The 25,892-nt window shown below is 36.5% G+C and overlaps 1 protein-coding gene across 1 annotated transcript in view; it reads right to left on the reverse strand.

Annotated features, from left to right (window-relative positions):
• The window catches only part of pcsk5a (proprotein convertase subtilisin/kexin type 5a), a gene marked incomplete at its 5' end in the record, with an annotated part of 53,580 nt that overhangs the window by 3,417 nt on the left and 24,271 nt on the right, over positions 1–25,892 (reverse strand). Inside the window, 13 exons of the mRNA XM_084415196.1 lie at positions 340–557; positions 883–1,057; positions 3,266–3,499; positions 4,161–4,403; positions 14,201–14,412; positions 15,407–15,605; positions 15,713–15,796; positions 20,772–20,972; positions 21,092–21,234; positions 21,361–21,403; positions 22,545–22,613; positions 23,543–23,743; positions 25,297–25,433. Coding sequence (XP_084271322.1) covers positions 340–557; positions 883–1,057; positions 3,266–3,499; positions 4,161–4,403; positions 14,201–14,412; positions 15,407–15,605; positions 15,713–15,796; positions 20,772–20,972; positions 21,092–21,234; positions 21,361–21,403; positions 22,545–22,613; positions 23,543–23,743; positions 25,297–25,433 — 2,159 coding nt within the window. The remainder of the gene's footprint in view (positions 1–339; positions 558–882; positions 1,058–3,265; positions 3,500–4,160; positions 4,404–14,200; positions 14,413–15,406; positions 15,606–15,712; positions 15,797–20,771; positions 20,973–21,091; positions 21,235–21,360; positions 21,404–22,544; positions 22,614–23,542; positions 23,744–25,296; positions 25,434–25,892) is intronic.

Here is a 25,892-nt window from a genome sequence, read left to right on the forward strand (position 1 = left end):
TAAAAAAGTGCTTGAGTATGTTAGTCAGCGCACCAAAATATGTGTACTTGAATGTTAAGAATGTTAAAAAAGTATTAAAACACAATGATTTAAAACTTACTTTTTGAAGTAAAACTTTTAATAAGACATTATTTCAAGTGCATTTTAGAAAACTGTACTTCAGTGTGTTAAGAAGGTCATGAAAGTGTACTCACTTAAGTACACTTAAGTGGCCTTTTATTTGATACAGTTTTTTTGCTGCACACTACAGGTGTACTTTCAGTACAATTAAGTGCATTTATTTTTCAAAGGGCCTGTGGAATTGACTAGATTGTCTGAAATATTTAATCTGTTCCATACCTGTGCATGTTCTGCAGGTGGGGTGGCATGCCTCGCATGTTTTGTGGTGAGTGTCGTGGTAGTATGCATCAGGACAGGAGGACACACAGCGCCCCTGTTTCCTGATAAACAGCAACCCCTCTTTGCAGCTCACACACCCCTCGACTCCGGCCTGAAGACACTCCCCACAGCTCTCATCACACCGCTCACATGTCCTAGAGCCAGCTGAGGCATAGTAACTGGAAAGATTCAGTCATAAATATTAGAAAACAGAAAATTGTAATGAAATGGCCTACCTATTAAAATATGTCAGTACCATTGTTTTGTCAAAAGATGCACACCAGTAAGGTTTTTTTTTAAAGGCACGTTTATAAAAACGACTTAGTTGTCCTAATTAAACTAAGGCCTAATTCTGGCTTAATCTAAGCCCCGTCTGTGAAACCAGACTTATAAAACACAAGAAGAAACTACATAAAAAAAAAAAAAAAAAATCACCAGATAATCTATCAGTCATTTTTTATTCACTACTGTTTATAAACCAACATAGGTATTCAGTATAGTTACCCAGAGCGGCATGTGTCCACACATTCTTTGACGTCTCTGTAGAGGTGATCTCTGCAGCTCAGGCACTCGTGACTGTGCCGCCCCATGCAGTCGAGGCAGTTAGGATGACAGGGTTCACAGCGCTGTGTTTCCCCTCTGAAGAATTCATCCGGACACACATTCACACAGCTGCCATCTGTGGATGAAGTGGAATCTTTGTTTACTACTAAATATTATTTGAACCTGTGGATTTACTGCGCACATTCAGCTGATTCTATACTAACAAACATGCTTGAAACTAAGTTAAAAATGTCTACATTTGATATTTTAGTACAAATGTATTTTCAAGACGCTGAATATTTGGACAACAGGAATTCTGTAATATATTCATTTATAAATATCAAAATACAACATGTCAACAATAAATTGTGTTTTCTTTTTGTAATATTAAAAATAATGAAATAATGAATGTGAATGAAATAATAATGTGAAATAATAACTGTCAATAAACTCAGAGGGCCCTATCATATCCTCCTGAGGTTATGAAAAAAAAAAGTTTTTTTTTTCTTGTCATCACATTGTTTAGAGCATAAGAAACAAATGGTAAAAAAACATTTTTTTAAAATGATATTTTATTCATATGTTATGCTATTTCCTCTGTAGTGGACACCAGGACTCAGTTGTTTAAAAATAAAATGACATGAAATTATTATTTTTTCAATCATCAATACATTTTAGGGTTTCAGGATTTTTTTTAACCAAAATTTGTATAAAGATAATTCTCAACTATGTTATGAAAGATATAACGGAATGAATTGATACACCATTTTACTTTATGCAATATGTGGGTAAAATGGTCAGAAATTAATATTCCCATTCAATGCAATGTATCTATACGCTGTATCTAATTTGCACATTAATGTGTTCTTGGAGCAACATTTAATGAAAAAAAAAGAAGTGTAATAATTAGCAACATTTTAATAATAATATCTAATATTTCACAGGAATATTGATGTAATTTATTTCCAATGCCTGATAAACATGATCTAAGTCCTGGTGTCCTATACAGTGGACATGTATGAAATCAATGCCCTGTTCTGTAACAGAAAGTCATTTTTTGATTTGAAACCCCATAACGGTTTCCTGAGATGTTGGTTTATGAAATACAATTTGAAAAGTAGTCCGATTTAAATTATAATTACAATATTATCATATTTCCATACATGTGCTACATTTGATCACTAAATAAATGTCAGATATGTTTAAAGACCAAGGAGAAGATTGTTTTCATAGTGAAACCTCCAAACATTTGGTATCTCTGTAAAGCCCTGATTGTGCTCTTTACAGGACACCCAGGTTGTGACATGTGACATGTATGATGTCAGAGAAATTCACTAAAAAATAATGTCCACTACAAGCAGACAAAATTCTATTCCTGGGTCCCAGGAGGATACACCTGGCGCAATGCTAGTTTCAGCCTGGTGCAGCTGGTTATCATGTCCTGAACCACGTTGTTTAAATAGCAAATGCATTTACGCCCATTTGTGCGCCCATGTGCTGCTGGTCTGAAAATGAGGTGTGTTCAGGGGCATTGTTGGCGCGTTACTATTTTGAGGCAACTGAAATTGAAAGAAACCTTTTTTTTGTTATTTAAAGGGAATGGGAGATGAGACTCTGATTGGTTTATTTCACATTACGCCCAAAACACACCCATTACTCATTAAGAGAATAGGGACAACCCTTTCAGACCATGCGCCGGGTGCGCCGACCATTTTTACCGTCGTTAAATTAGCAAAAGTGGATTCGGACACGCCCTAAGTGAACTTGCGCTTTAGATCATGCGCTTAGATCGTTAAAATAGGGCCCCAGAAGTTTGTCTGCAGATGTCTATTTTTCCATGGACTGCTGACATTAAAAACTGTATTATGTAATGTTTTTGAACAATTAATAACTTATATAATCTAATAAAAAATAAATAAAAAAAGCAATCAAATGCAATGGGCCCCATTGATTTCCATAGTATTTTTCCCCCCTCTATACTATGGAAGTCAATGGGGTCCATCAACTGGTTGGTTACCCATACTCTCCTAAATATATTCTTTTGTGTTCAGCAGAAGAAAGAAATTCATACAGGTTTGGAACAACTTGAGGGTGAGTACATGATGACAACATTTAAATTTTTGGGTGAACTATCCCTTTAATGGCTGTCTCAAGAATGGACCTAGGACTCTAAACTGACCCAGAAGATCTAGAAAATGCATTTGATTTCAAATATAAGGCACTACTCATTGCCCCTCTGATACAGCTTTCTCCATTTCTCCGATTTCTTTGCACTGAAGTCATCTTCCACTTTGCGAATCAAGAGAGTGCCATGCCATGCGCATGCTCAATTGCATGAACTCACTGAGTAGATAATGGTTCTGGTTGCAGCTGAGGCAACTGTCCTGATGTGGGCCGGAGCACTCATGGCAATATTTGTGACACAAGTGACATTCTCCATCCTGGTTGCTGTAGTGGTGTGAGGGGCAGGTGGTGGGTGTGGCGCAGCGCCCGTGGGCATCCATCGTCAGGCCCTCAGGGCAGCTAGTGCAGGATGTGTCGTGAGGACCAGAACAGGTTAGGCAGGAACTATCACAGGCTACAGAACAGAGACAAAGACCTCTCATCAACATCAAGGTCACATAGTTATGGTCATTACAAATGTTATCATTTATAGAACAATCAACAATTGTAATTTAATTTAATTTCAATTGAATTGTTTGTGGTTCCCACTTCACAATAAGTTTTCATTTGTTAACATGGACTTCTACAGCATTTATTAATCTTAGTTAATGTTAATTTCAATATTTATTAATACATTAATAAAATCAAAAGTTGTATTTATTAACATTAGTTAATTAGTATGCAAGTTAGAACTAACTTGAATAAACAATGGACAGACTTTAATTAACCAATTTTAACAAAGATTAATAAATACTGTAACAAATGTATTGCTCAATGTTAGTTAATACCTTTAACTAATGTTAACAAATGAAACCTTGTGCTATTCATTTCGTGAATTTTCTGTAATATATATATAGCAAAAAAATTTTTTTGATTTACAGTAAAAATTATATTTTACTATAAAAGTACATGAAATGTCCCACTAGCTATATTACAGTTTTTCCACCGCATTTGGTACAGAAACTTACTGGTAACCAATTAAGAGGTTTTTACCGTATGATTTTTAGTCTTTTATGGTTTATATTACATTCATTTTTTACAGTGTTCCAACAGTAAGGAAAGTAATGTAGTCTCACCCATGCACTCTTTGGACCTGCTTTCTCTGTAAGTATGTGAAGGACAGGGGGCAAGACATGCTCCGTTGTGCAGTGTGCTGTCACGTTCAAAACATGCATCACAGTTGGTCGATTCAGGTCCATCACATAACAAACAATCTGTGTGGCAACGTTTACAAACGCCTTGATCCATGTCCTCGAAAAATCCATCAGGACACATCACTATACACTGACCCTGATGCAGGAAGAAGTCTTCCTTACACTCTAGAGTTAGAGGACAGAAAAATGAAAGATAAAGTGAGCTATAGGGGTGAACAGGGCTAGTTGTAACGGTATAAACATTTCCAAACTTGAAACTTGATGAGTGCATTTACTAGTCGCCATATCAACACTATATATAGAGACAAAAATTGTGCCAAAATGAAAAAATCTTGGGAAAATATCGCTGAATATTTTTTTTAACCTTCAGGTGCTCTTCGGTCATTTCTGACTGAAAATGTTTGGTTTTGAATTGTTTTAAATCACAGCTTAATCGGACACTTTTATGGCATTAATTTGGTTAAAAAACAACCAGAGAATTCACAAGCCTCTCCATAGAGAGCTATTGAGGCATCTAGTGGTAAACCCATTTTTTGATCAACAGATGGCGCTAATCTGACTTAAAAAAATTAAAGAATTTAAAAGGCCTAGTCTCTATATTAATCAGAAATACTGCAATAATTGAAGAAATATTTATATATATATATATATATATATATATATATATATTTTTTTTTTATTAATGTCTATGGCAAAAATGGACCATAAATATTGCATAAATATTAATAAGTAACATCAAATTCTCTCAAAATACAAAATTAAAAAGAAAAAAAATATTATAGAACAAAAATAAATTGCATTGGTTTTACTGGGGTGGAGGAAGTTTCATTTTTAGGTGTCTGGTCACTTCTGACTGGGAAGATAACACGTGTGACTCCGAAACGAAGAGCACCAGAAGGTTTTTTAACCATAGCAAAAGTAAATTTTTTACTTAAGTGAATTTTTCATCTCAGTTTTTAGTGTTTATTTAAAAGGACACAAATCTACAATTATTTTAATCTGTTATTTAGAAGTTCAGATAATGCTTTGCTAACAAGCAGAAGGCACTATATAACCAGGTTTAAATCTGGTTGCGCAGGTGGCGGAGGTTAAAATGTGCTCCACTACTCATTCATTAAACATTTTTATATCCGACTCTTGGTGATTCTATGGGCCATCTCTATGGGGGTAAATTGATGCCAAAACCATTGAAAATGGACAGACTAAAAGTCACAAATAGATATTACAACTTGTAAATACAAAGCACAATCTACAAATAGATTAAAAATCCGCAAACAAAGTCCTCATGATCCTCAAATGTAAAACAAGATCTACAAATAGATACAAAGTCCTCAAACAAACTCTTTGTGACCCACAAATATAAAGCATGATCTACAAAAAGATTAAAAATCCACAAATAAACACATCCTGATTCACAAATAGAAATCAGTGACTTGTACTTGAAAACCAGAATTTGAATGAATGTAAAGTGACTTGTTTGCAGGTGAAGATCATGTTCTGTTTGTAGATTGTGTCACATTTGTTTTCAGAATTCTGACACTATTGTTTCGCTGTTGTGACAAAATAATGCCACAATCATTGAAAATGAAGAGACTCTGAGTCAAAAATGCATATTACAATTTGTAAACACAAACAAGATCTACAAATAAATTTTAAATCTGCAAACAAACTCCTCATAATCTGCAAATGTAAAACACAATCTGTAAATAGATTCCAAATCTACAAACAAACTCCTCATGATCCGCAAATGTAAAATGCGATCTACAAATAGATTTAAAATCCACAAACAGACTCTTCATGATTCACAAATAGAAATCAGTGACTTGTACTTGACAACCAGAATTTGAATGAATGCAAAGTGATTTGTCTGCGCATGAGGGTCATTATTTGTTTGTAGATTGTGTTGCATTTGTTTTCAGAATTTTGGCACAACTGTTTCGCTGTTTTTCCCATTAAAAAAATCTACAAATGCCCTCCTCACAATTTGCAAACAAACACAGTCTAACTTGTATTTTCAAACCACTGTAAAAAGACATTCTTACACATTCTGTGCAAAGCTCAGCATGCAAGTGTTGAATATGCGTTTGCAGATCACAGGGCATTCACAGATCCCTCTACACGCGTTTGCAGATCACAGGGCATTCACAGATCCCTCTGCACACGTCTACAGATCTTTTTGGCACTATCTTTCCGCAGAGAGTGTGACTACGATCCACACGTGTAGTCAGCCAATCAGGGGTATTGCTTCAATGTGATGTCACGCCCCCTCAATAAGCCCTTTTCAAAATAAGAGCTGACACTTCTTGGATAGGTGGGCTGTGCTCACTGCAATTTACCGTTGCCGGTGTTGTACCGAAATCCGACTCCCCGGACAAATCGCACTCTCTTTCGCATGCACGCGCAAGCGAGTTTAAATGCACTTCCTTTGCTATATTCATTTATCGATCGATTTTTCACACAGCAAGCACCCAGATCCTGCATGGAAGCTTAGTCTACACTTAAATAAATTAACAGAAAGTGAACTAGTGTGGATAAAAGATGCAAAAATAGATAGCTATCAAAACAAAACTGTTAATTTCACTTAATTTAACTGAACTTATCGTTTGTGTGTTAAACACGATGTGGTTCATATAAAATATTGTATTACTCTCCCCATTGCACATGAATGTCATTAAAAATAATAATATTTAACCTTTTTTCACGAAGATAGGCTTTAAGAGTTCATCAAATACATATGTATGAGGCAAATACCTGTCTTTTCGTTTCTTTTTTTTTTTTTTGCTTAATTGCGTCTTAAACATAGAAATAAAACCAATTATTGGTGATAATTGAAAAAAGAATGTAAGAAACCTTAGACATTTTTTTTTAATTAATAGTTATTTTCCAGCACATTAGGGCCCAGAAAAGCAGTATTTATTTAATTCATTCTTTCAATTTTACATCTTACATAGCCAGGGCCGTTATAGACATTAGGAGGCCTTAGGCAAAATTCATGTTGGAGGCCCCCACCCCCAATTAAAAAAACACTTGAAACAAATATGATTCCTAACCTTTTTATTTATACAACATGTCATTTTTAAATTTAGTATATTTTTACTTACACAGTAGGCTACATAAGTTTGGACACATTGCTATTTTTAATGTTTTTGGATTTATTTGATCAAAAATACAGAAAAATAATATAGCCTAGTGAGTGAAATATTATTAAAATTTAAAATAATGGTTTTCTATTTTACTATACTTTAAAATATATTTCTGTGATGCAAAGCTGAATTTAGTGTCACGTGATCTTTCAGAAAACTTTATAATATTCTGATTTATTATCAAATGTTAGAAACGGTGCTTAATATTTATTTTATAACCTGAGATACTTTTTTTCAGGATTTTTTGATTATTAAAAAGTTGTTTTAAAAAAGTCTTCACTATCACTTTTTATATATTTAACACACCCTTGCTGAATATTCCTGTTTTTTTTTTTTTTTCTGTATTTTTGATCAAATAAATGCAGGCTTGTAGAGCATAATAAGTAGGCCTAACTTCTTTCAAAACCATTAAAAATAGTAATGGGTCAGACTTTTTACCGGTAGCCTACTGTATAGGCTACATATTAATCAAACTTTATCTAAGGTAATCTCTTTTTTGTTTATTGAAGATGTTATTGTTGTTGTTGTTATTATTATTTTGCTGTTTTATTCAATTTATTCACAGTTCCAGAATACCACTTCAGTAGAAGAACATAAGTGCTTTATCATTTCTTCAGCTGCGGTATGGGCAGGATTTTTCCCTCCCATTTAATCAATATTGACTGCAGATATTGTCATATTATTAATATCAGTAATATTATAGGCTACTATTATGTATTGCATTGTTACCTTAAATATGCTATAGGCTACACAAATCAAGTGGAAGAGAAAGACACGATCGCTACTGAGCATAAAAAAAGAGCTTTTTTACTAGTCAGCTCCTGACGCGATGTTATTCATTGTAAGCGCAAATTCAAAGCGTCGCGTCTGGGCACTAATGACGCTCGCGCTCTTTTAAACTCGTAATAAAGCAGTGAATGATTTTTGCACTGGTGAAATCAGTTGAACTCATTTTGTGTGAATGTAAACTGTACATGTTACTATACATCCAAATAAAATGTAGGCTATTTAATAATTTTATGATTATATATTTTTTAATATCCAATATATTGTTTTATTTTAAAATATTTTAATAATAATTCATATAATAATTTAATAATCATTAAAATATATGTATATAGTTTTACTTAGAAAGTAGTTTTATGATATATTATTAATATTATTATATTAATATAATAAACATAACAATTTAATAATAATGAAAAAATATTTCAATTTTACATAGCTTATGGATATACAATTAAAATAGCTGGAGCAATTGCTTTGCGGTCAGGTGTCCTTTTTTTAACCGAAAAAAAAATAAATAAAAATAATTCTTCGTAAATCCCAGGATCCATTGGAAAAACAACGTGATAATTAAGTGTGCAAACAAGGTACGTTAGCTATGCCTGGAATGAATTAGCGCGCGCGATTTTCACAAGTGCACATCCGCCCGATGAATTCGACATTATACTACTATATATGTATATTTTTAATTATTCGTAAATTAATATATAAGAGTATATTATATTAATTATTATTAAAATATATTTTCAAAATAAATAAAATAAAAAAATATCTATCATAATACTAATATAATAAAAATAATATTTATCATAAAACCAATTTCCAAGTAAACCATATTTTTTAATTATTATTAAATTATTATGTTTATTATATTAATATAATAATATTAATAATATATCATAAAACTACTTTCTAAGTAAAACTATATACATACATTTTAATAATTATTAAATTATTATATGAATTATTATTAAAATATTTTAAAATAAAACAATATATCGGATATTAAAAATATATATAATCATAAAATTATTAAATAGCCTACATTTTATTTGGATGTATAGTAACATGTACAGTTTACATTCACACAAAATGAGTTCAACTGATTTCACCAGTGCAAAAATCATTCACTGCTTTATTACGAGTTTAAAAGAGCACGAGCGTCATTAGTGCCCAGACGCGACGCTTTGAATTTGCGCTTATGAATAACATCGCGTCAGGAGCTGACTAGTAAAAAAGCTCTTTTTTTATGCTCAGTAGCGATCGTGTCTTTCTCTTCCACTTGATTTGTGTAGCCTATAGCATATTTAAGGTAACAATGCAATACATAATAGTAGCCTATAATATTACTGATATTAATAATATGACAATATCTGCAGTCAATATTGATTAAATGGGAGGGAAAAATCCTGCCCATACCGCAGCTGAAGAAATGATAAAAGCACTTATGTTCTTCTACTGAAGTGGTATTCTGGAACTGTGAATAAATTGAATAAAACAGCAAAATAATAATAACAACAACAACAATAACATCTTCAATAAACAAAAAAGAGATTACCTTAGATAAAGTTTGATTAATATGTAGCCTATACAGTAGGCTACCGGTAAAAAGTCTGACCCATTACTATTTTTAATGGTTTTGAAAGAAGTTAGGCCTACTTATTATGCTCTACAAGCCTGCATTTATTTGATCAAAAATACAGAAAAAAAAAACAAAACAGGAATATTCAGCAAGGGTGTGTTAAATATATAAAAAGTGATAGTGAAGACTTTTTTAAAACAACTTTTTAATAATCAAAAAATCCTGAAAAAAAGTATCTCAGGTTATAAAATAAATATTAAGCACCGTTTCTAACATTTGATAATAAATCAGAATATTATAAAGTTTTCTGAAAGATCACGTGACACTAAATTCAGCTTTGCATCACAGAAATATATTTTAAAGTATAGTAAAATAGAAAACCATTATTTTAAATTTTAATAATATTTCACTCACTAGGCTATATTATTTTTCTGTATTTTTGATCAAATAAATCCAAAAACATTAGAAATAGCAATGTGTCCAAACTTATGTAGCCTACTGTGTAAGTAAAAATATACTAAATTTAAAAATGACATGTTGTATAAATAAAAAGGTTAGGAATCATATTTGTTTCAAGTGTTTTTTTAATTGGGGGTGGGGGCCTCCAACATGAATTTTGCCTAAGGCCTCCTAATGTCTATAACGGCCCTGGCTATGTAAGATGTAAAATTGAAAGAATGAATTAAATAAATACTGCTTTTCTGGGCCCTAATGTGCTGGAAAATAACCATTAATAAAAAAAAAATGTCTAAGGTTTCTTACATTCTTTTTTCAATTATCACCAATAATTTGTTTTATTTCTATGTTTAAGACGCAATTAAGCAAAAGAAAAAAAAAGAAACGAAAAGACAGGTATTTGCCTCATACATATGTATTTGATGAACTCTTAAAGCCTATCTTCGTGAAAAAAGGTTAAATATTATTATTTTTAATGACATTCATGTGCAATGGGGAGAGTAATACAATATTTTCCTATGAACCACATCGTGTTTAACACACAAACGATAAGTTCAGTTAAATTAAGTGAAATTAACAGTTTTGTTTTGATAGCTATCTATTTTTGCATCTTTTATCCACACTAGTTCACTTTCTGTTAATTTATTTAAGTGTAGACTAAGCTTCCATGCAGGATCTGGGTGCTTGTTGTGTGAAAAATCGATCGATAAATGAATATAGCAAAGGAAGTGCATTTAAACTCGCTTGCGCGTGCATGCGAAAGAGAGTGCGATTTGTCCGGGGAGTCGGATTTCGGTACAACACCGGCAACGGTAAATTGCAGTGAGCACAGCCCACCTATCCAAGAAGTGTCAGCTCTTATTTTGAAAAGGGCTTATTGAGGGGGCGTGACATCACATTGAAGCAATACCCCTGATTGGCTGACTACACGTGTGGATCGTAGTCACAATCTCTGCGGAAAGATAGTGCCAAAAAGATCTGTAGACGTGTGCAGAGGGATCTGTGAATGCCCTGTGATCTGCAAACGCGTGTAGAGGGATCTGTGAATGCCCTGTGATCTGCAAACGCGTGTAGAGGGATCTGTGAATGCCCTGTGATCTGCAAACGCATATTCAACACTTGCATGCTGAGCTTTGCACAGAATGTGTAAGAATGTCTTTTTACAGTGGTTTGAAAATACAAGTTAGACTGTGTTTGTTTGCAAATTGTGAGGAGGGCATTTGTAGATTTTTTTAATGGGAAAAACAGCGAAACAGTTGTGCCAAAATTCTGAAAACAAATGCAACACAATCTACAAACAAATAATGACCCTCATGCACAGACAAATCACTTTGCATTCATTCAAATTCTGGTTGTCAAGTACAAGTCACTGATTTCTATTTGTGAATCATGAAGAGTCTGTTTGTGGATTTTAAATCTATTTGTAGATCGCATTTTACATTTGCGGATCATGAGGAGTTTGTTTGCAGATTTGGAATCTATTTACAGATTGTGTTTTACATTTGCAGATTATGAGGAGTTTGTTTGCAGATTTAAAATTCATTTGTAGATCTTGTTTGTGTTTACAAATTGTAATATGCATTTTTGACTCAGAGTCTCTTCATTTTCAATGATTGTGGCATTATTTTGTCACAACAGCGAAACAATAGTGTCAGAATTCTGAAAACAAATGTGACACAATCTACAAACAGAACATGATCTTCACCTGCAAACAAGTCACTTTACATTCATCCAAATTCTGGTTTTCAAGTACAAGTCACTGATTTCTATTTGTGAATCAGGATGTGTTTATTTGTGGATTTTTAATCTTTTTGTAGATCATGCTTTATATTTGTGGGTCACAAAGAGTTTGTTTGAGGACTTTGTATCTATTTGTAGATCTTGTTTTACATTTGAGGATCATGAGGACTTTGTTTGCGGATTTTTAATCTATTTGTAGATTGTGCTTTGTATTTACAAGTTGTAATATCTATTTGTGACTTTTAGTCTGTCCATTTTCAATGGTTTTGGCATCAATTTACCCCCATACATCTCTTACTATCTCGCCATAAGGGAGAGACTGTCCATGAATTTTCCGGGGTAGGTCACTAGGTCTTTCCCCAACCCTCTCCATTACATAGCTTGGGATTCACACATCTACAGACAATTTAGCTTCTCCAATTCACCTATACTGCATGTTTTTTGATAGGGGAAACCAGAGCACCTGGAGGAAACCCAAGCAGACACAGGTAGAACAGAAAGGCCTCTTGGCTCAACCAGGACTCAAACCAGGGACCTCCTAACAGTGAGGTGACAGCGCTGCCCACTGAGACACTGTGCCGCCCGCCCCGCTATTAGAACTACGCTATTATATAATAATAATAATAATAATAATAATAATAATAATAATGTTACATTTATATAGCGCTTTTTCTGAGACCTCAAAGCGCTTTACATGGAAGGGGGAATCTCCTCAACCACCACCAATGTGCAGCATCCACTTGGATGATGCGACGGCAGCCATATTGCGCCAGAACGCCCACCACACACCAGCTTACTGGTGGAGAGGAGACAGAGCGATGAAGCCAATCAGTATATGGGGATGATTAGGAGGCCATGGTAGACAGAGGCCAAGGGGCAAATTTGGCCAGGACGCCAGGGTTACACTCCTACTCTTTTTCGAAGGACATCCTGGGATTTTTAATGACCACAGAGAGTCAGGACCTCGGTTTAACGTCTCATCCGAAGGACGGTGCTCTTTTGGCAGCATAGTGTCCCCGTCACTATACTGAGGCGTTAGGACCCACACAGACCACAGGTGAGCGCCCCCTGCTGGCCTCACTAACACCTCTTCCAGCAGAAACCTGGTTTTACTGCTATATGACATTAGCAGTAAATTCACATTAGTTACTTTTATTCATTTTATTGAGAAACCATGAGAAACAGGTGAATAAAGACTGAGAGTCAATGTTCAGAAATGATTATTTCAAGAAATGTAAAGCATTCTAGCTCATCTATTTGTCTCCTGTTCTGAGAGAGCTGTGTGTGGAGGGAGGGGAGGGGTTTAACTCTGTGTTTTTCTGAATAGGCTATTTGGATGTTTTTCTGAGCATCTGTTTGCCCACATTGTTCTGAACGATGCTGTATAGCTATGTTTTGCAGTGTGTACATCAAACTCTAAAATTAGCTTATTATTAAAAAATGTTTATGGGTTATATGAAAAAGTGAATAATTGTATTTTATTGAAAAAATATTTTAGTTTGTCTTAGTTTGTATATATTTTTTTATTAAATAAAATTACATTTTAAGCTATCATATGGTCTCATCTACTCACTAGTCGGCTTTTACAGTATCATCGTGTTTATGATCTGACTCTTGCAAACTGTTCTAACTCAGACTTTCAAGGAAATGTTCTTTTTTAAATAAAGTCTGAACGTGTTGTCAAAAGCTTAGTGACGGTGACATTTAGGGTTTTAATTCTGTTGATTGTATATTAGGCTTTAAAATTAATAAAAGTTTGTTTATCATGATGAACAAAATGTGTAAGAATTATAATCTTTTGTTGGTCACATAGCTTATTTTCCACAAAAAAAAAAAAAAGAAAAAAAAAAGATAAATTAATAAATTCCAAAATCCAATATAAAAATCCTATTGCGTTTTTGTCAAAGGAACCAGGGTGATGCTAACTTCTGGATTGGCTTTCAAAAATATGTCATTACTGCAGTAGTCTATTATCATCCAAGCTTAACAACTATGAAATATAAGCAAAAACACTGTCTGTGGTATTAATGCTACTGAGAAGAAAGCTACTACATTCTCAGAAATAAAGTGTGCAATATTATTATTTACAAGTGAATAATAATATATGTACTATAGGTGATAAATTAATTTGCACCCTTTAGAAATTGTAGAAGTGTAGAAGACTGTTGGCACATCAATAACACATTTTTGTTACTATAATTTTAGGATTAGTTCACGAAAACATGCAACATCTGTGAAAAAAATTTCAGTCTTACCTGTACAGCTGTCCTCAGAGCAAACAGCACAGCCCTCTGGACACTGCACACACTCCCCATTCCTCACCGTGTGTCCAGACGGACAGCTCGCCACACACTCATGTTTGTGTAGCAACAGCTTCTCCTCACAGCTCAGACAATGAGTTGCATTCTTCTCACAGGACGTACAACCAGATGCACAGCTCTTACACACCTGACCCACAGGGTAGCCTCTAAACACACAATTACAGACATGCACACACGTCATTTGATAAAAAAAAAAAAAAAAATACAATATAGCTTCTACATACCGTAACAGCAGTCTGTCAACAACTATCAAAAAATGGAAATGTGACATTCCTATATGAAAGTAAATTTGTTTTAAAGTTTTAAAGTACCCTTGTGGTGAAAATCAAGCCTTCAATGTTGTCAATGCTCTCAATGTCAGTGTGGTGTTTTTAATGTGCTTTAAGACAAACCATGTGAGCTGGTGTGAGTTAGTGGAGGTGGGGCTAATTTGCATATGCATAGAACCGCGTATACTATATGAGTTACATTCAAGCTATTTTAAGGCATGAATCATTTTTTTTCCAAGGATTTTTTTTTAAATATGTCATTTTGGTGATCAAAGATGAGTTTTAAGGGATACAATTATTGACTACAGGGGAACTTTAATTAATTGTTGTAAATAATGTAATTGATTTGATGTAACACGAGTGTTACACTAACTCGATTTATTGCAATTTTGGTAACACTTTATTTTGATGGTCCCTTTTGAACATTCTGTTAACCATAAGTAACTTTACAACTACCTGTCAACTAATTACAGTATTAGTAGACTGTCTGCTTAATATCTGCAAACTCTTTATTGTGATGGTCCGTCAACAGACATTCTACTGACTATAAGTAACTTTTCAACTACATGTCAACTTATTCTAACCCTAACCCTGCCAGTCTACTGATACTCTACTAACACTCTAATGAGTGTTAGTAGATATGTAGCTACAACATTATTTATAGTCAATAGAATGTGTTAAAGGGACCATCAAAATAAAGTGAAACCCTTGTTTTTCACTGGCATGTCTCTTGGCTGTTGAGGACTTTGAGCCTACATTCAGTACGAGTACAATACTTAAGTACAATAATTGTATACTTTACTCATATGGTTTTCAGGTATTCTTTTCACATCTGCATTACATACTGTAAGTGTCTGTAAATGGTTCTAACCTAGTGCACTTGCGCACACATTGGCCAGCCTGCAAATAAAGAAGGCTTTTACGTGCTGACTGGCAGCGTGTGCAGAGCTGCTCATCTTGGCACTGGGCACAACCTTGTGGGCAATTCTCGCAGTTCCCACTTTCCTTGCTGCCAAATCTGCCCGCCGGGCATCGTGTCACACACATCTGATCTGCAGTTAGATATCGACCTGGAACACACATACATAACGTCTATTCACATTCATCCAAGCCTTCATGCATCCAACCAAAGATTATTCCATCCATCATATTTTTCATTGAGTTGCACATGTTGTACCTTTGACACATGTGTTGCATTGAGTCTTCATTTTCCCTGAACAGGATTCGCATGAAGCGTGACAGGCCTCACATTCCCCATCATCTGAAAGATGAGAGCAGTTATAACCAGCAGAAATTTTATAACTGAACCGTCCCTTGTGAAAAAGAAATGTGCTTAATTGTTTTAAATGTGCGTAGTGTACTTTAAGTTAAAAAAAAACTGTACCTGCACATAAAAATGTGAATTGAATAAAGACCACTTTAAGAGAGAACACTTTTATGGCCTTTATGTTTCTTTACACACATAAGTACACTTTTAAATACGTCAAATTAAAAGTTACTACATTCAAAAAATACATAAAAAATGTTCAATAAACTTTTGTCATGCTTTAAAGAAGCACACTTATGACAAACATACTAAAGCACATATAAAGTATTTGATTATCATTTGAACTATAGGGTGGTATTTGATATTACAATTAAAGGTAATATATTTTAAATGTACTAAATTGCAACTTAATCATAACAAATGTCTCCTTACAAATATATTTAAAACACATGATTCACAAGTTTAACTAGAAATTACATGAAAGTATATGCTTGTAAGTAAATTTGACTGTACACTTTATATTTCGAAGACAAAATAAATTTAAATTAAATTACATATAAATATACTTAAGTCTTATTTAAGTGGCTCAAAATCACTCTCAAGTTCAACTTATGGCATTAAATATACATTTAAATGTATTATTCTAAAAGTATGCTAAAGTGTACTTTTATTCACAAGGGTTGTTACGTTTTACAAATAAGATTTTATTCTCTATTTCTAAACCAACTTAACCAACTTCCAACCAATAGCCTGCATTGATCCAATGACCCAATAATGTAAAATCAAGAACGGTTTTAACAAAGTCAGAAAAGTTTTGCAAAAACTGTACCTTTAGGGGTACAACAGCTTATCACTTGGGCCCTTAAAATGTCAACTTTGTACCTTATCAACCCTTAAAATGTGTATTTTATTACCTTAGAGTGGTAATATGCACTAAAGTTACTACTATAAATCTTTTACGGTAAACAAGGTGCAAAGATACCCTTTGAGGGCAGTGTCCCAGTGTATCTTTTGTTCTCTTTCATGTCGGTCATTTCAACGTTTGTCAGAGCGATCCGACAGAAATGGATCTTCGCAGAGAGACCAATCTACTTCGAGAGAAACTAAATGAGCCTGAATGACATGCGATAATCGCGAAATTGCATTTCGCTTCGGAGCCGAGCTGATTCATGTTCTGTTCCAGCAGTCTTACTTCTAAAGAAGTGACAACTTTTCGAGTGTTCTTTTTGTAAGAAGCCCTCACCTTCGTGTTACGTGTCACGGCGCACTACAGCAGGATCACCTCAGAAAACAAATCTGCTGTTTTCACAGCTCTGAGCATGGCGGTTCGGTTGAGTGCCTCAGCGGATTACACTATTTCCCCCTGTTGGCCGGGGACATGCCCCTCTGCGCTTCAGCACTAGAGAGAGCTAATTTTCCTAAAAGAGCTTACACGAGTGTAACATTCCACTCGTGTGTTTCTGGATGTGGTCATTCCCTGTACTCATGTGATGGCCACGATCACTTTCTCACATGCCTGGGCTTAAGCATGCTGAAACTGCGTTCATGGGTGGTTCTTGTTCTCTCAGGAGAACATGACCACGTCGGCACGTTGTTCGTCTTCCCTTTCTCGCAAGGGCTTGAGCGTTCAATGCGCTGTGTGCCGTCGAGCTGCCGGTGCAATCAAGCTGCCGTCGAGCTGCCGGTTGACAAAGGGGCAATCAAGAGCTTGCCCCTTTGTGCTTCAAGAGCACTCGTGGGCTGCCCCTCAGTCTGCTTGTCGCCAAGGGTGTCGTTCCCCTGCAAAAAAAAGAAAAAGAAAAAAAGGGGACTCCGCCACAGCCAGCTCTACTGTGACGTTGAGCCTCGCAGGGAAACAACGCTGCTCGTCTCAGCCACTGAGCAGTCAGTGAAAAATCACCTCTGAGACGGGCAACCCGGACTGTGATGAAGCTGCTCTTTTCCCGAGGGAGGGCCGGTGCAGAATTTAACAAAAAAAAATCTGCCTCTGGTGGCTCAGCCAGCGGTACCCACACCTTCAATTAAGAGCAGTTTCTGAAATCTCTGGGTGCCACGAGGGTGGGGACAACAGTGTGCGCCGCCATGCCTCGCCGCTCTCGTTCCTCTCTTGGCAACAGGGTGAGAATGACAGTGCACGATGCTATGCCTCGTCACTCTCATTCCCCTCTTCACAAGAAGGCGAGGTCGACGTTGTGCGCCGTTACGAAATCCCCTTCTGCAATCGCCAGTGGACAGCAGCATACGGTTCGAGAACGCAGTCAAGCTTTCCCACGCATCCTCTGTCCACCCGTGGAACCAGGTGAGTGTTGCACTGCACACCCAGACCTCAGTGCCTCTCGGGTCGGGTCCCTTTCCTCCACCTCGCTGCCCCTCCGCAGTACGTCTGTGGTTCCGTTGGTCCCACTGGTACGGTCTATCGGAGCCTGGCTAGTGCTCCCCAGACCATCTACCTGGCTTATCCGCACTATCAGACTCGGCTATGCGATTCAGTTCGCCTGGCGCCCTCCCAAGTTCAGGGGCATCCGGTTCACCACAGTGATGGCTACTGGTGCTCCTGTCTTACGGGCAGAGATCGAAAGAGGAGCGCGTCCAGTCGGTGTTGAACTGCTTGAATTTGTTCAGACGCAAAACAGCGGCCCCACTGAAACTTTTTCAGAGGCTCCTGGGACATATGGCATCTGCAGTCGCAGTAACGTTGCTCGGGTTGCTTCATATGAGGCCGGTTCAACAAGGCTTTCTAAGGTCTTCATGCTGAAAACGTTCTTCATGCTGTGGTCTTCACGAATGCCTCTGCCACCGGCTGGGGGGCCACGTACAACGGGCATGCAGCTTCGGGTTTTTGGATGGGGCCTCAGCTGCACTGGCATATTAATTGCCTCGAGTTTCTAGCAGTACGTCTTGCTCTCAGCCGCTTCAAGGTGCCGCTTCAAGACAAGCATGTACTGGTCCATGTGGACAGCACTGCGACCGTTGCGTACATCAACCGAAAAGGTGGTCTGCGCTCCCGTCGCATGTGACAACTCGCCTGCCATCTCCTCCAATGGAGTCAAAAGCATCTGAGGTCACTTCGTGCCATTCACATCCCTGGCGAGCTCACTCGTGCAGCAGACGAGCTCTCACGACAGTTTATGCTTCCGGGAGAGTGGCGACTCCATCCTCAGGTGGTCCAGCTGCTTGCGTGGACAGAACGCAAAGCTTTAGGACCTCAGACCAGCTCTTCGTCTGTTACGGAGGCCAGCAGAAGGGAAAGGCTGTCTCCAGGCAGAGGTTAGCCCACTGGATAGTGGATGCTATTGTCTTGGTGTATCAATCCCAAGACGTGCCTTGCCCATTCGGGTTGTGAGCGCACTCAACTAGAAGCGTTGCTTCCTCCTGGGCGTTGGCTCAAGGCGCCTCACTGACAGATATATGTAGAGCTGCGGGCTGGGCGACACCCGACACGTTCGCTAGATTTTATAGCCTTTGTGTAGAGCCGGTATCCTCCCGTATACTCGCCCCAATTAAGTGGCCAGTAGTGCGAGGAACCCGCTCAAGTGTCGGCTTGCTATGCCATTCTCGCCTAGTCAGCCAGATACGTGCGTCTATTTGCTCCAGTGTGTTCCCCGGAGGCGACAAACCCTGTTGAGTTCCTCCGTCACCCCTACGGCAGTCAGACATTGCGGAGCGTCTGACGCCAGGCCTAACACTCGTATGCATTGAGGAACCTGTGCTAGGCTGGGTGACCATATGTAGCGGTCCCTGAAGCGACCCCATATGTGTAAATTCCATGGTATGGCTACCCTGTCGGCTAGCCAGTGTCTTTCCCTTGGCTCTGCCATCTCTGTCAGTGCGCTTCCCCCCCCTAGGATTAGGTTGGAACCACCCCAGAGACTTCCATGTGCTGCACTACCCTGCTAGGCTAGTCCATACAGTATATGTATTCTCCACGTTACCTCCCTCCAGGCAGGTCGTGGCTTTCGCAGCGTTCTCCTTCCCCTAGGAAGGGCATGCTTTCCCAGTGTTATCCAATGTTCTCACTGAGTGGGTCTTGCGGAGCATCAGTGGCCAGGTCTCCCCGCATAAGCTTCTGTCCCTAATAAAGGGAAAGAAGTGAGGCTTATGCAGGGCACTGAAAGGCCAACAACACAACATGGCGTGTTGGTAGGGATCCCATTTCTGTCGGATCCCTCCGACGAACGTTGGATTGACCGACATGAAAGGGAACGTCTCGTCATACACAACATTCGTCCCATCACCATGTTGTTGTACCATCGCTGCAGATGGCTGGGTCCCTGGCTCAGCTCCTCAACGAAAACCAAGGATGCCTTGCACCTTCTGCTCATTATATACCCGCACTGCGTGATAGAAGCAGCTGGCGCAATTATCGCATGCCAATATGCATTGGCTTGTTTAGTCTCTCTGCGAAGATCCCATTTCTGTCGGATCCCTCCGACGAACGTCTCCATTCCCTCTTTCAGGGAACGTGGGTTACCATACGTAACCGAGACGTTTTCTAATGAAGTATAGGTCACAAATGATATTTCTTTAATAACATTATTAAAAATATTTTTTTCTTAGACATCTTTTCTAGACATACAATAAGTATATTCCTACTAAATAGAACATTCTTTTTTATGTGTTAAACCAAATGTAGTATCTACATGACAGTATGTGATTTCAAACGCAGCGCTGGTCTCCAAGACCTCTGCCCTTAAGTTTCAATGCCTGAGCTCAAATATACTAAAGTCTTCCTTTTGACAGTGGATTTCAAAAGGAATATTCCAATATGACTGCAACCCTATATAGGACAAGCGGTTTGGAAATTGGATGGATAGATAGATGGAATTCAATATGAACTCGTATGAAATCAAATTCTTCCAAGACCAAATTATCTGGACTGTGCCATAAGACTAAATTAAATTAAACTCTGGAGTTATGAATGAGAGGTATCTAAATAATAAATTTTTCCTCTCTGGAGTGTTGCTCTCACCAGTGAGGTACGTCTGTGCAGGGCAGACATCCTGTTCAGACACACAAGCTCCATTATCAAGTGTCAGTCCATCAATGCAGCTGTCACAGTCACTGTCCTCCGGCCCACTACATAAACTGCAGTCTGAGTGACATTCCTCACACTCCTGAGAATCTTCATCACCATAGAAACCATCGGGACATTCCTGCACACACTTCCCATCTGTAGGGTACATTAAACTTGTGAATAACCTTTGATTCGACCTTGAAGACGTTTAATTCCAAGGAAATGCATGAACTGATCAAATGTATACCATGAATGCAAATCGTTTTAAGCCTAACCTGACAGGAAGAGGTCAGCTTCACACCAGTGGCACTCATCTTCATCACAGCTGACACAGTCATGCTCACAGGACACACAGCTCATGGTCTCCTCCAATGTGTATGTCTTAGCAGGACAGTTCTTATAGCAGCCCTCCTCAAACCTGTGCAACACACACAGAGCATTTGAGTCACATTTCAGAGCAGCACACATCTGTAAAAGAACCTTCCATTTTTTCTTTCACAACATACACATACAGTAGATAGTTCTGTTACATCATGTTTCTTACTTGTAATATCCATCAATGCAGGACAGACAGTGTTTGGGATTATCTGCAAAGTGTAGAAGGAACTGTAAATTATTCAGAAACATCTGTCTGGTCAACTGAATATACAGTAGTCAACATTTGAAGTGGATCAAAATCTTTCATCAAAGTTATACATGAATTTTGAACAATACCCGTTCTTGTCTTTTTTGATCCACTTCAAATGTTGACAACTGTAGTTCACGGTGGAATGTGAAGTCAAAACAATTTGTTGCATCTGTCAATTATGTTCTAAAACTACTTTTTTGTACTTTTTTACTTTAGACATTTTGTTGAAATTCCGAAAAGCACATGACAAACAAACACTAATGTCAGCCATGTGCTCCAACAGAAAACTAATCCCAAGAATGATCATATTAATATAATACTATCGTAGTGATTACTAAATTCTAAAACACTCACTGTAAACCCAAATAAGTTGGCATAACTCAAAAAAGTTGAGGTTATTAGTTACATAAAACATTTTAAGTTAAGAAATGCAAAGTTTCAGTGAGAAGAACTGGCAGATTTTTGTTTTGTACTCATATATTTTAATTGCTCTTAACTAGAAATATCTGATTAAGCTAATTAGCTAATTCAGTAAATGCTACCTTGCTAATTGGTAACACAATGCTTTGATAGAATCAGCATGGCATAGCAATTGCTGAATGAGTATGGCAATATAGAGCAGTAAACATATATCTGTTCTCAACCCAACTAAGCTTATGCTCCACTTATGCAAAAAAACAAAAACAAAAACACATAACAGAAACTCTTCTAAATTATAAATTAGCATAGCAGAACTGTGCACACTAAATCTCTCACTTAACATTAATCTTGCACAGAAACATTATACAACACTTAATTTTAGCATTTACTCTCCCTTTCGCGTGCTGGGAAATAGAAATCCAAGCCCAGTTTTCAGTTTAAGTTTGTCTAATTTAAAAGAAACATGTTCACAAAACTCAAAACAATAAAACAATTCAGTTTGCTCAAAATGTGTCAGTTTTGTGAAATCAAAGGAAAGTTCTAAATACTCATAAAAGTTAATTTGATTTAATTTAAGTTTGCTTTAGTCAAACCAAGCAATTATTGTGAGCATTCGGGTTTACATTATATAATACTATCATAGTGATTACTAAATGCTAAAAAAAAAATGCTGAACTTACAGAGAACACACTTATTACATCCCTCTTCACATGACATGCAGTCATCATATTCTGGGTCTTCCACCTCCCCTAAAACACACACACAAACTAATTAACTGCATTGATTGAGGTCTGTCCTGAAAGTGAAAAATAAGCCCAAAGCCTAGCACTAATAATATTTAAAGGAATATTTCACCCCGAAATGAAAATGTAATTTTCATTGTGTAAAAAAAGAGCAGCTTGGACATTGTGCTAATTCTGTCAGGACCACTATCGTCAAATGCGATTGACAATTAGTATACAGTTAGGATTGGCGGTATGGTTCTGTTCTGGGCAAGAACTCCCTGTGCATCCATGCAGCCTATCATGGATAAGAGCAGATAAACAGAACAGAACCAACATGAATGTATTGCAGATATCATTAATTCAAGATTTTAAAGTAACATAATACAAAATTATGGTAATTAGGGTTATTAGCTCCTGAGAAACGCGATAGCTGCTGATAATACTGAAGGAGCTTATATATGTATACAGTGATAGATATCGTATTCCTATAGACCTTATGCGCCAGAGAAAGAGGGCACTGCCATCTTTAGAATATTGTCTTTTAACTTCCGTTTTTGTGGTCGCTCTGTATATTTCTATGGCATTGCTGTCCAGGAGTAATTAGCTTTTGAAGAGGATTTACTTAATGTAAAGTTAACGAAAGTTATCATGAGGACTGTAATGTTTAAAGCAGATGACTTAACAAATGTCAGTCGACAGGGAAGATTTTAAAACGAGCCGTTCATTAATAAACACGCAAAATCGCTGAAAGACAACGAGCGCAGCGCTGAAAAGGGGCGGGGCTACATAAGGTCTATAGGTAGATGTGGATCAGCTGAGAGTCAGCTGATGCGAGCTTGACTAACGTGTCCTGCCAGAACTGACGCTACGCTTGATATTTCTCTTTTTTTTTTGTGTGTTCTAACAAAGAAATAAATAAATACATTTTAACAAAACTGAACAATAAGCCATACCTTCACCACACCCTGGTTTATTACAGAGACCATCATTGAGGTAGAAGGAGTCGTCACACCTGATGCAGTGTGTGGCTGAGGAGCAGAGTTTGCAGTGTGAAGGACATGGCTCACATGCCTTCAACTTAGTGTGGAAATGAGCCTGAGGACACGCATCCAAACACTCGCCATTATACAGGTGCCGGTCCATCCCAAACTTATCTACAGCACACATAATACAAGCACATACACAAATTTATTTACACAGGGACACATACTGTAAATGGAGAAAGATAAAAAAAAAGTATTGGTCATAAATATTTTCACGTTTGTGCATTTGCAGCAAATACTGCAGGTCATTGTGTCACTTAAAACATCATAAACTTGCCAGTCTCTCACCACCTGTCAAAAAACAGTGAGACCATCATGATGCTGTTTCTCCTATTTTCATTTTGGTGGCTTAAAGCCAGGAATGAAATTGAGGAGTTTCGATCATGATAGAACATTTATAATAACACTTTATAATAACTGCACGCTATTAATCATTAGTTAAGCATTAGTAAACAGTTAATTCATAATTTAAAAAGCAGACATTAATAAGCAGTTCATAAATACAGCTATAAATGCTTTATTATTGTACAATTTATAATTGTATTTTCATACTTTATTAATGTTCAATTTCTAATTTCTAAATGAAGTATAGCATTATTTACAAACCAGTTATTTGGGAGTTGTCAGTGATTCATAAGATCACTTAAGTGTAAGTAAATGTAGTAAATGCAGGTAGTTATAAAGCATTTAGTAGTGGTCAGTTAACTATTTTTGTGAGCTCATCTAAAGTGAGGAGTAGTTATGCCTTGTAAAGCATTTATAAAGGAAATTTAAAGACTCAGTTATCTTCTAAACAGAAAAAGGAAACAAACACAACAGTGATACAGTACATTGAAATATTAAACTGAGCCTTTAAATCTCCTTTATAAATGCTTTACAAGGCATAGCTTGTCCTCACTTTAGATGAGCTCACAAAAATAGTTAACTGACCACTACTAAATGCTTTATAACTACCCAAATTAATCCTGAATTACAGTAGAAATACATGTTAATAAACCATTTATTAATACACCAAGTAACTATTACTATATGTCTGAATAATAAGATTTATGAATGTACATTGAAATAGTTTATTAATCATTTACTTACACTTTCTATGAATCACTGACATCTCCTAAATAACTGGTTTGTAAATAGTATACTTCATTTAGAAATGATAAATTGATCATTAATAAAGTATGAAAATACAATTATTAAACACATCATAGATATGAGTTTAAAACAAGAATAAAGCATTTATAGCTGTATTTATATACTGCTTATTAATGTCTTTTAATTCTTTATAAATGATGAATTAACTGTTTACTAATGCTTAACTAATGATTAAAAGTGTGGAGTTATTATAAAGTGTTACCAAAAATTCTTTTTTTTCTTCCAAGCTAAAGGTAAATTATCAGCTAAGGTAAAATTTTCTATAAGATTTGAAACACTGGTCACACTGGACCATTAAACCAATTGTATCTCTTTGATTTAATTTGCTTAAGTCTGAACAGCAAATGTCAGACTGTATTATGAAGCCCCTTTTTTACTTACATTTGGTGCTTGGCAAGTTTTCATTTTGGAGCTCTTAGAAATAAGATTAATTGGTTTCTGTCAGTTGCACAATTTAGTTGAGTTATTGGAACAGCAGCAATTGGGATTAAGGATGAGAAATGAATCTTGACCTGTATCACAGCTGGTACAGTTAGCAGGACCAGCATCAAGGCACTGGGCACAGGTGTGGTCACAGAGGTGGCACTGTCCACTGGATGCGTACTTCCCATTTGAGCAGCTGACCACACAACGTCCCTCATCCAGCCATCTACAAGAGCAGTACAGAGGAAATGTACATTATTAGAAAATGACTTTTGTGTGTACTGGTAACTGACTGAATGACCAACTGTTTCTCTCTATTCTCTCTATTCTCTAAATCACTTTTCACAATTCACTTTTATATATTGTGAATATCTCCTGTACAAGTAACAATAACAACATAAATGCCTTCTTTACTTTGCCAAGATATTAAAAACTTCACCAATAAATAAATAAATGTTTGTAATAATTACGATTTTTAATGTTTTTAAAGACGTCTCTTATGCTCACCAATGGCACATTTATTTGATAAAAAATACAGTAAAAATTTTGATATTGTAAAATATTGTTGCAATTTAAAATAACTATTTTATATTTGAATACATTTTAAAATGTAATTTATTCCTGTGGTGGAAAAAGCTAGATTTTCAGCAGCCATTAATCCAGTCTTCAATGTCACTGCCACTGG

Source organism: Rutilus rutilus, assembly GCF_951802725.1.
Source record: "Rutilus rutilus genome assembly, chromosome: 7".
Classification (NCBI taxonomy): Eukaryota; Metazoa; Chordata; class Actinopteri; order Cypriniformes; family Leuciscidae; genus Rutilus; species Rutilus rutilus.